The sequence below is a fragment of the Vicia villosa genome, linkage group LG3 (assembly GCF_029867415.1).
Source record: "Vicia villosa cultivar HV-30 ecotype Madison, WI linkage group LG3, Vvil1.0, whole genome shotgun sequence".
Classification (NCBI taxonomy): Eukaryota; Viridiplantae; Streptophyta; class Magnoliopsida; order Fabales; family Fabaceae; genus Vicia; species Vicia villosa.
This window is the reverse complement of record NC_081182.1, coordinates 3,105,003-3,117,224: the sequence shown is the minus strand read 5'-3', so window position 1 is coordinate 3,117,224 and position 12,222 is coordinate 3,105,003. Positions and strand designations below refer to the sequence as shown.

The following is a 12,222-nucleotide window of genomic DNA, read 5'->3' as shown; positions in this document are numbered from 1 at the left end:
TTCATAAGATGAAGTGTAATACACTCTTAGAAATGTTAAAATAAATATTTTCAAAATAAATCCAAACTCCTTGAAATGTAATAAACTAATTAGTTGGCTTATGTAACTCCATAAAACAAAAAATAATTATCCATGTTTGAATCAATGACGGTCTTCATCATATTGCGTCATCTTGATCATATTGAAAATCGTCATCTTGATCATATTGAAGATCGTCATCATCTTGGAGATCTTCGTCATCTAGGAGATCTTCATCATCTAGGAGATCTTCATCATCAAGGAGATCTTCATCATCAAGGAGATCTTCCTCTTGTTCATCTTGAGGATCATCATCATTTGTAACCTATAAATATAAAGAAAAAAAATATATAAATTAATATAAACACTAAAAAAAATAACCTTTTTAAAGCCAAAGAAGAAAATTTATTTCTATTCAAAGTGCAATAATTTATTAAGCACACATTGAACATAATTAATCACACATTGAAACATCATTAACCACAAATATGTAAGCACTTCAAAGTATAACCATGATGATGTCCATTATATCCATTATAATTTTGCAAATTATTTTCAAATATATATAAATATAGCTGACTTTCTTCCAACTCACGCAAAAAAATAGCGTAACACAACGCGTCTTTAAAAGAGACAAAATCTCAAACATACAACCATTAACAACAAACGAGTTGACTAACAAACCAAACACGAAATACAATACTCTTTTGTTGTTACTGTTTCACTTCCATGCAGCAGCAACTCCAACATTTCATCCTCTAACTTTCTCTCCCTCTCTTCATTACTATAACTTAACACCCTTCCAACTTATAAATTAATATAAACACTAAAAAAATCCCCTTTTTAAAGACAAAGAAGCAAATTTATTTTTATTCAAAGTGCAATAATTTACTAAATATGCATTGAACATAATTAATCACACATTTAAACATCATTAACCACAAATATGTAAGTATTTCAAAGTATAAATGCTGATATTAATAAAATAAATTCTGATTTTAATTAATATCAATTGTAGTACCTTTTGATGAACAGGAGCATATGTTGATGTCGATGAGTGTGGTGTTGGAATATTATCATTGTGCAAAACTTCTCTCATCTTTTCATCTACTTCCTCTTCAGTTAAATGTGGATTTTGTTGCATATACATGCTTTTCAAAAGTGTCTCCATTGCTCCCATCTTTTGTGCCATGTCAGAAATTTTACCATCATATTGCTTTTTCATTAAAGAAATTTCTTCATTTTTTTTCAACAATGATGGTGTCACTGTTCTTCCATAACATCTCACTCTACCAGGCTTTTCTTTTCCAAACAGTGATTGAAATGTTTGTGTTCCAGCTTCAATTGAATTTTCAATAGATTCTTGAAGTTTATCCTAATACATCAAACTATCAGTTTCGAACAAAATTAAAAACTTCATGTTCAACTAAAATGGATATTATAATTTAACTTACAATCGCAAATTGAGTTTCCTCATCCACTTGTTTTCCCTTGCGACTTTTTCGAGTTTCAATAAACATCTCAGCTTGAGTGACTTCTTGTCCATCCTTATTTTCCCGCTACATTATTATTCATATATTAAAAAAAACATATACTACTTAATAAGAGATTGAAAAAACACATTATTCTATTGAGAATCACACACAAATACCGTACCATTTCTGCACGAATTCTAGCAAAACTTGTCGGTCCTACGCGATGCATAAACTTTTGCTTCCTCCTATTAGCTGCATTCTTTTGGCTAATATCCTACAATACAAAAAACAAATCAAAATATCACAATAAAATAAACCATGTTTATGTTAACAGGAAGTGTAAATGGAGCTATTATGTTTGAAGGAAATTTGTACGTATAACCGTAATATATTTAAAAACATATTTATATAATCCATTATGTGGCCACCAAATTAACCAGGTGCAACACAATCTATTTCTACACATCATGAAAATATATATATTTTATGACAAGCAACAGAACTGCATATGGTTCAGCAAGCATTGCATATCGTTCAGCAAGCATTGCATATTGTTCAACAAGCATTATTGATATATAACAAGTAAAGAAGCGCGGTCTATAATACCTTTAGGCGCGGTTATTCAGTTGTTGCCTATTTTTCCGTTGCCTAAAGTCAAAAATGCTGTAGTGCTACTTGTCCTCTTTGTAGGTACATGGTTGAAGAAAATGATATAAGAAACTTCACTTTTTCATTCAGTTCAAGATTCTTAAGAGTTCCTTCAAATCTAAGTGAAGATCCAAATCTTGAGATTTTTATTCAAAGAGAACCTTCTCAAAGAAAGAGTAAAAAACAAGAACAAGAGATAGTTCTTCTTGATCATGAAGAAGGTGGTAGCAGTAATGTTACAAAGATGAAACATCATCAACAACAACAACCTTTGCATATGATTAATCATAGGATATTGATCTCTGATGCTGTTACAAGGAGTAGGTGGAGTGATCTCAACTCTTCTGATTTGTTATCATTGAAAAGTGAGATGCTTCATGATGTGTCAAGTGCAAGATTTTCTCCTGATGAGGATGAGAATTCCTTTACAGCATTGAATCCTGGTGAGAAGAGATCTATGTCTGATATTCCAAATGTTCCAAGGTTTGTGGAAGTTGGCAGCAGAAGAAGGAATGGAAATGATGAGAGAATGTGGAGGATTTGGTTGCCAATTGCTAGGAGAACAGTTCAATGGTTTGCAAGACAAGAAACAAACTCGGTTCAGTTGTTACAACATAAACATTTAGCATCAAATGTTTGATGAACAATAGTAATTAGTACTGTGATTAGTGTATGTTGATTGTTGGTTTAAGTGGATTAACAAAAGTTAATATATTTAGTCAAAGATTGCAATCTTATAATATAGCATGGAAAAAGTGTGGTTTATGAGTCTTTATTGGTAAAGATAGATAAGATTAAGAATTCACCTAATATCAATCCCTTTCTTCTTTTTACTATGCTCTAGATTAGGAACGCTTTTTGAGGAATCATTATCTCATTATGGTAATAATGCCACCCTTTGCAACGACAAAAAATAATATAATTAGGCGCAATAACTGAATCACACTATATTGCATCATGGTTGTTTGATTGTGTAATATGAAGCATCTGAACCAACTGATCTCAAATCAACAGCTCATAATAGAATTAAGGTAGAACATAACTCATTCTTATAAAATTGGGATTGGTTCGTGACAGAAGGTGGTTCAACAAATCTTAAATAAGACTCTAATATTATCTTAAAAATTATTATTAGACCTAATTCATTCTTATAAAATTAAATTATAAGATGAATTTTGTTCATAATTACAGTCGAGATCACTTATCATATAAAAATATTATGAATAAATACAATAGATTCTCTTATCTCAAGACAAATAGTAAGATGGCATCCTGTTTCAACAAACAATAAAGACATTTTTTTAATGAAGTTAATCAAAACTAAAGCATATATTAGTGAAGTAGATATTATGTACAAGAATAGAGAATTGATGAAAGATCGAAGATAACTAGCATATGGAGACTTTTGGAGTGATGATTAATAAGGTCTCCAATACTCAGAAGAGGGTACTTACTATGTTAGAACTTCAACGCTCAAATCAATGTTCAAGATATGAAATTATGCAAGTGTGAATGAGAAGAATATCTAAACGTGCGTCAGAGTCATGATTATACATAGGTGACAATGAAAATTGTCCTGGTTGATTCAGTTTGAATTGTAGCGGACCGTTGGATGCATATCAATGTTTTAGATGAGAACAAGAATAGTGCTCCTATGTGATTCTCTAAAGTGGAGGCCCACCTATACGTTAGTTTAATGCAGTGTTGTTGAAGGATTGAGCCGTTCTTAATGGGCATAAGGGCAAGCCAAAATAATTACCTCCAAGTCTTCACCATCAGTGTTGAAGTGTGGAATGTTGATGCCACAAATTTTGAGAGGGAACCAATTGTTCATTCTATTGAGGAGATAGATCCGTTAAGAGGGTTCTCACAGGAAGAGGGAAAGCTCTATTCTTGTGTTGAGTGAAAGTAACTAGCATTGGGAACACATGCATTTAATTCACATCAATAACGACCTCCATGTATGATCAGACATCTAAGGTAGTAGGGTGACACACCTAAGTTCAATCGATTAACTTGAGGGTTAGGTTGTCTTCAGCCGGGTCTTCCCGAGGGTCAAGGTCGACTAGGTTCACCTTAAGGGATTCTCATTTATTGGAAAATTTTGCTTCACTTTCTTTTTTATTTTCAGGCTATGTTTGTAGTATTTCCTTGCCAACCCCTTTCCATTTTTGGGAGCTGGACTCTCTCCGAGAGGGCTTCTCTTCCTTGGTGGGCCTCCACAATCCTTTACGTAAGACAACAAACGACTTCTTTGGATCAGAATTTATATTTCTTTTTTAACTGATGGCAATCTTCGGTGTGATGGCCTCGAATATGATGGTAATAGCATCAGGCGCCTTTCTCTTTACCCATTACGACATTGACCCCCTTAAGGAGGCTTGGCGAAGGAATTAGTTTGAGATGGTACACTTCCCGCACGATATCTCCTTCCTTCGTGTTAAGTGGGGTATAGTTTTCAGCATAACTTTCGTATGGCCTCCGGGAAGGCTTCGTTACTGATTTGTCCTTTGCCCCGCGTTTGTGATAGTATTTTATGAACCTGGTTCTGTCTTGTCTGTTAGAACAAGATTTGTTCTGACCAATATTCTTAGTTTTGATGATAACAATGTATATGAATTTTGTATGAGATAATGTGGTACTCTAATACTATGCAATTTCCATTTCAGGAATTATATAAAGAGTATGCACAAAATCAGCGCAAGAAGCACTGACTCAGAAGGTTCAGCATGCAACATCAGAACATGGTCTGGCAAGACATCAGAAGATGGTCAAGCAGAATCAGAACATGGGTCTATGGAAGCATCAGAAGGACTTGAGATCAGAAGCAGAAGCACTGAAGTTCTCATGGTATCACGCTCAGAAGCACTTCAAGGTCAAAAGACAAGAAGATGCTCTGCACCAAGCTGTTTGACTCTGATGATATTCAAACGTTGTTCACACAAACATCAGATCAGAAGCAAGTACTAGATGGCAGGCTACGCTGACTGACAAAAGGAACGTTAGAAGCTATTAAAGGCAACGTCAGTAGACACAGCGAAAGCAAGGCTCGAGGTAATTGACAAAAGAGTGAAACATTAAATGCAATGCTGTACGAATTACGCAAAGCATTAAATGCTCCCAACGGTCATCTTCTCAAACGCCTATATATTGAAGTTCTGATGAGAAGCTGAACAGAACACTTGCGCAAATATACAGAAACGCTGTCAAATTCAAAAAGCTCTCAAACTTCATCATCAACCTCACTACATTGCTGTTGTAATACTTTAGTGAGATTAAGCTTAAACTTAAGAGAAAATCATAGTTGTGATAATAGCTTTACTAGAAGCATTGTAACTCTTAAAAGAATTTGTTTACATTAAGTTGTAAGAACTAGAGTGATTAGGTTGTTGATCAGTATACTCTAGAAAGTCTTAGAGGGTATCTAAGCAGATTGTTCCTAGAGTGATCAGGTTGTGATCAGTATACTCTAGAAGACTTAGAAGTTGTCTAAGTGGAAAACCATTGTAATCTTGTGTGATTAGTGGATTAAATCCTCAGGTGAGGTAAATCACTCCAATGGGGTGGACTGGAGTAGTTTAGTTAACAACAAACCAGGATAAAAATCATTGTGCAAATAGTTTTTATCTTACAAGTTTTAAAGCTACACTTATTCAACCCCTCCCCTTTCTAAGTGTTTTTCTATCCTTCAATTGGCATCAGAGCGCCGGTTCTAAGGTGCAAGCACTTAACCGTGTTTAGAAAAGATTCAGGAAGAGAAAAACGCTTCAGTAAAAGATGGCTGGTGAAGATCCATCAACTACATCTACATCTGGCTCTACTGAGCAATACAATGGAAATGGTAACAATGGTTATACTAGACCACCAGTATTTGATGGTGAAAACTTTGAATACTGGAAAGATAAACTTGAAAGTTACTTCCTTGGTCTAGATGGTGACTTATGGGATCTTCTGATGGATGGTTACAAACATCCAGTGAAAGCTACTGGCGTAAGGCTTACAAGACAAGAAATGAATGATGATCAAAAGAAGCTTTTCAAAAATCATCATAAATGTAGAACTGTTTTGCTGAATGCTATCTCTCATGCTGAGTATGAGAAGATATCTAACAGGGAAACTGCCTATGATATATATGAGTCATTGAAAATGACCCATGAAGGAAATGCTCAAGTCAAGGAGACCAAAGCTCTTGCCCTAATCCAGAAGTATGAAGCCTTCAAGATGGAGGATGATGAAAATATTGAGAAGATGTTCTCAAGATTTCAAACGCTAACTGCTGGATTAAGAGTTCTGGACAAAGGCTACACCAAGGCTGATCATGTAAAGAAGATCATCAGAAGCTTGCCCAAAAGATGGGGTCCAATGGTGACTGCATTCAAGATTGTAAAGAATCTGAATGAGGTTTCTTTGGAAGAGCTAATCAGTGCCTTGGGAAGCCATGAGATAGAGCTGGATGCAAATGAGCCTCAGAAGAAAGGTAAGTCTATTGCATTAAAATCTAATTTTAAAAAATGCACTAACGCTTTTCAGGCCCAAAAATAACAAGAAAGGACCCAAAAAATTGTGGGTACCTAAGGAGAAGATAATTTCTGTTGCAGATATCCTTAGCAGCAAAGAAGACAAAGCACAAAATGTCATGGTACCTGGACTCTGGGTGCTCGCGACACATGACGGGAAGAAGGTCTATATTCCAAGACCTGGTGCTTAAGTCTGGTGAAGAAGTCAAGTTTGGAGGAGATCGGAAGGGCAAAATTATTGTCTCTGGAACCATAAGTATTGGTAACTCTCCTTCCATAACTAATGTACTTCTTGTAGAAGGATTAGCGCATAACTTATTGTCCATAAGTCAATTAAGTGACAATGGTTATGACATAATCTTCAATCAAAAGTCTTGCAAAGCTGTAAGTCAGAAGGATGGCTCAATCCTATTTACAGGCAAGAGAAAGAACAACATTTATAAGATTGATCTTTCTGATCTTGAGAAGCAGAAGGTGACTTGCCTTATGTCTGTTTCTGAAGAGCAATGAGTCTGGCACAGAAGATTAGGACATGCTAGTTTGAGAAAGATTTCTCAGATTAACAAACTAAATCTGGTCAGAGGACTCCCAAATCTGAAATACAAATCAGATGCTCTTTATGAAGCATGTCAGAAGGGCAAGTTCTCCAAACCTGCATTCAAATCTAAGAATGTTGTCTCTTCCTCAAGGCCGTTAGAACTTCTGCACATTGATCTGTTTGGACCAGTCAAAACAGCATCTATCAGAGGGAAGAAATATGGATTAGTCATTGTAGATGATTATAGCCGCTGGACATGGGTAAAGTCCTTAAAACACAAGGATGAGTCTCATTCAATGTTCTTTGAATTCTGCACTCAGATCCAATGTTCTTTGAATTCTGTAGAAAAATTAATCAATATCAGATTTGATGATAAGCTTGGTCTTGAAAAGCCAAAGCAGTTTGAGAATTTTGCAGATATAGATATTGATATATCAGAAGCTGTAGAACCAAGAAGCAAAGTTTCAGAAGCTGAAAATCTCAGAAGCAAAGAATCAGAAGATCAAGTTGCTGCATCTTTAGAGAATCTCAGAATTTCTGAAGAGCCAACAGTTAGAAGGTCTTCTAGACTCACTTCAGCTCACTCAGAAGATGTGATCCTTGGAAAGAAAGATGATCCTATCAGAACAAGAGCATTCCTTAAGAACAATGCAGAATGTCAATTAGGTCTTGTTTCTTTGATCGAGCCAACTTTTGTTGATCAAGCTCTAGAATATCCAGATTGGATAATTGCCATGCAAGAAGAACTAAATCAGTTTACAAGGAATGATGTATGGGATTTGGTTCCTAGACCAAAAGGATTCAACATCATTGGTACAAAGTGGGTGTTCAGAAATAAGCTTAGTGAGAAGGGAGAAGTGGTAAGAAACAAAGCCAGACTGGTGGCTCAGGGATATAGTCAGCAAGAAGGGATTGACTATACTGAAACCTTTGCACCAGTGGCCAGGTTAGAATCTATTCGCTTATTAATTTCCTTTGCCACTCAGCATAACATCACTCTATATCAGATGGATGTTAAGAGTGCCTTCTTAAATGGTTATATAGATGAGGAAGTCTATGTTCACCAACCTCCTGGTTTTGAAGACTCTAAGTCTTCAGAACATGTTTTCAAACTTAAGAAATCATTGTATGGATTGAAGCAGGCTCCTAGAGCTTGGTATGAAAGATTAAGTTCTTTCCTTCTGAACAATGGTTTCACTAGAGTACAAGTGGATACAACTCTCTTCTGTAAAACGTATAAGAAGGATATCTTAATTTGTCAAATCTATGTTGATGATATTATCTTTGGTACATCTAATGCTTCACTTGGAAATGAGTTTGCTAAGTTTATGCAGGCTGAATTTGAAATGAGTATGATGGGTGAACTCAAGTATTTTCTTGGGATTCAAATAAATCAAACTTCTGATGGAACTTATGTTCATCAAACGAAGTATGTGAAAGAACTTCTGAAGAAGTTTAATCTTTCTGATAGCAAAGAAGCCAAAACTCCTATGCATCCAACGTGTGTTCTAGGTAAGGATGAGGTAAGTAAGAAGGTAGATCAGAAGTTGTACAGAGGTATGATTGGATCTCTTCTATATTTAACTGCCTCTAGACCTGACATTCTATTCAGTGTTTGTTTGTGTGCTAGATTCCAGTCAGATCCTAGAGAATCTCACTTAACTGCTGTTAAGAGAATTCTGAAGTATCTGAAAGGTACTACTAATGTTGGTTTAGTCTACAGAAGATCTAAAGAATACAACTTAGTAGGATTTTGTGATGCTGACTATGTTGGAGATAGAATTGGAAGAAAGAGTACTTCTGGAAGTTGTCAATTTCTTGGAAGTCATTTGATCTCCTGGTACAGCAAGAAGCAAGCTACCATAGCCCTCTCAACAACAGAAGCAGAATATGTTGTTGCTGCTGGGTGTAGCACACAAATGCTCTGGATGAAGAGTCAGCTAGAAGATTATCAAATATATGAGAGTAACATTCCTATCTTCTGTGATAATACATCTTCCATATGTTTATCAAAGAATCCTATCTTACATTCCAAAGCTAAACATATTGAGATTAAACATCATTTTATTAGGGACTATGTTCAGAAGGGTGTTCTCTCTTTGAACTTTGTGGATACAGACCATCAATGGGCTGATATCTTTATAAAACCCCTTGCTGAAGATAGGTTTAAGTTCATTCTGAAGAATATCAGTATGGATTTATGCCCAAAATGAGAAGATGAGAAGATCTCATGTATGGTTATCTTCTGAAATGTGTCAGAACTAGGTGTTTATAAGAAATTCTAATAATAATCAATTAGAAGTTCTGATTCTGTTATCACTAACGTTTCATTATCTAAGTTGATTCAGAAGCTCTTTTAAAGCAAAACAGCTGTCACCAGTCTTTCCAAAAAATGAACACGTGTTCACTATTTTTGGACAAGCATGCGTGCAGTTGAGGAGACGTCGCCCTAGGTAACTGTGCAAATCATTTCATTTTGTCACTTTATCTCTCCCAACGTCATTTCTCATTAAATGCATTGATGTCATGTTTTTATGTAATCATTTCACTTAAACCATACTGCATTTATTATTTTCTTTTATTCAATCCTTTAAATAACCCGCTTCATCTTCAATTCATTTTTTTTTGCTCTCTCTATTCATTTGTCTCTCTCTTTGCATTCATCGCACAAACCCTAACTTTATTCTGAAACCAAGCATTTCACCATGAATCCCTCATCAAGCTATGCAAGCCAAACAGAAGTATCATCCACTCAAGTGGTTCTGAGCAAGCGTGATTTTGCTCCGTTGAAAACTTGCTCCATTCCTACTGAAGAAATAGAAGTTCTTTGTGAGTCTGCTGTGGATTTTGAAAATCTGAAAGCAAATGGTTTCCATCCTGATGCAAGGATCTTGGAACAAGGCTGGTCAAACAATCTTGGTAGATTGGTTGGACCAATTTATCCAACTCTTGTGAAAGACTTCTGGGCTCATGCAACCGTCACTCCAACTGCTATCATCTCCTTCGTGTTAGGGCATGAAGTTGTGATAACTGAGAAACTGATCAGGAAACTGTACAACTTGGATGATGAAGAAGGATGCACTGGTCCTCTTCCTGGTAGAGTTAACTGGCTACAGGTTGAAAAACAAATCTCATTTGCTACTGGTATTGAATCTCATAAAACCGGTACATTGAGGACGTTTTATCAAGTGTGGGCTGAAATTATTCTGGGTTCTCTCCATCATAGAAGGCAATCGTTCTCCTCCTCTTACATCAGTCCTGATCACAAATACACTCTCTTCTGCATTGGAAGAAGAATTGAACTCAACATCTCCAACATTCTTTTTCAGAATCTGAAGTTGGCTATTGAAGAGTCAAGAGATGAAGAACGTGAGAAGTACCTTCACCTTCCTAGATATACTATTCCTTTCGCCAGAATGATCTCAGATATTCTGATAGAAAGTGATTTGATGGACTCTCTAAGGACTATTGGAACGCCTAGGTTCTTAGGAATTATTCAAGGTCCTGTCTTCAATGGTGTTGATCTGTTAAGGCTGCAACTTATCAGAGATGTAACTTCTGCTCCTGCAAGCTTCCCAGATATTATGTCTAGAAGAACTCATGTGGAAGGCTTTGCTACATTGTTCCAAGCAGAACTTCACAAGGCCGTTAAGCGTTACTTGGAAGCTTCTGTTAGAAATTAATCTTCTTTTGATCCTGTGTGGATTCGTGGAAGAGTGCTTCCTTCTCAAGCTGATCTTCAGAAGAAGGCTCAGAGGAAGCAAGAAGCAAGGCTGAAGAGAAAGGCTGCAGAAGAAGCTGCTAGAGAAGCTAAGAGGCAGAAGGTCAATTATGATCCTCTTAAAGTAGATTCTTTTCAAGCAATAAGAATCTGGTAACTTCTCCAGGCAAGTATACCAACCACCTCCTTCTGAACCTCAATCTTCTATTCAACCACCTCCTTCTGAACCACAAAACACCTTCACCATTCCAAATCCTCCTCCACCATCTCTTTCTACACCTGTTTTGAACCCCACTCCACTAAATGTCTGTCCTCCCACACCTTCTGATATCCCATCATCATCATCAATGAAAATTATCCTTTCTTCTCTCATATTGTTTGTTTTTCATCTGAATCTTTTATGTTTTTTGATGTTATGACAAAAAGGGGGAGAAAATGTGATAAATGATCTGATTTATTTTATCAGTTGCTGGGAGAAAGTCTCCACATTTCTAACAAGAATTTGCAAGTTCTATGTCTTTGAGTGTTTTGCAGGAAGTGAAGATCTTCTTAAAAGCTCAACATGAGAAGCAAAGATGAGAAGCAAAGACATGTGGAAAAGCAATTCTGTATGGAATCAAGCTCATAGAAATTGAAGCAAGCTGAGTGCTGTAAAGCTTCAAGATCAGAAGCAAGAAGGAAGAATGTTCTGATATTCTGATGATAGAATATGCTCTAACTCATTCTTATTCCTTATATGTTCTGATGCATGTTTTTAGTTCTAAAATATGCTCTAAAACATTATTGTTTGCTCTGATACATAATTATATGCTCTGATACATATTTTATGTTGTGATTCATTCATGCTCTGACTGTTCTCGTTTAGTTTGTTCTGTAACATTTCAGGATGTAGAGATGCTCTGATGATGCTCTGGTACATTCAACAATGTTCTGATACAATCTAGCATGCAATGATTCAAGAAGAAATTCAAGCTCTAAAGCTGTCCTATGGAAGCAAGAATCAGAAGCTATGAATGTTCTGAAGATCTAAGCATATGTGATCGTCTCAACTGAAATGGAAAATACTCAGGGAAGTCCTTTATTTATAAATTTCTTCCAGTATTTATTTCAGGGGGAGATTATTAATCTCAGGGGGAGACATATTCACACACTATGTTTATATGCTAATGCTATAACAGTGTAATTGTCTTTAGCCGTCTGATATTCTGATCGCAAATTCATATCATTTATGTATGTTTTTGTCATCATCAAAAAGGGGGAGATTGTTAGAACAAGATTTGTTCTGATCAATATTCTTAGTTTTGA

General features: G+C 35.8%; 2 protein-coding genes across 2 annotated transcripts; one reads left to right on the top strand and one right to left on the bottom strand.

The window, feature by feature from the left end:
* LOC131654760 (uncharacterized) lies at positions 1–2,239 on the bottom strand. Its single transcript, XM_058924696.1, has 5 exons — positions 2,100–2,239; positions 1,675–1,767; positions 1,473–1,577; positions 1,040–1,393; positions 1–343 (listed from the first exon to the last, which is right to left on the bottom strand). Exons 2-5 carry the CDS (start codon positions 1,720–1,722, stop codon positions 158–160), a joined length of 693 nt encoding a protein of 230 aa, XP_058780679.1. The 5' UTR covers positions 1,723–1,767; positions 2,100–2,239; the 3' UTR covers positions 1–157.
* Positions 2,188–2,781, top strand: LOC131656584 (E3 ubiquitin-protein ligase ATL42-like). Its single transcript, XM_058926271.1, has one exon. The coding sequence runs from the start codon at positions 2,188–2,190 to the stop codon at positions 2,779–2,781; it is 594 nt and encodes a 197-aa protein (XP_058782254.1).
* The last annotated feature ends 9,441 nt before the right edge of the window (positions 2,782–12,222 follow it).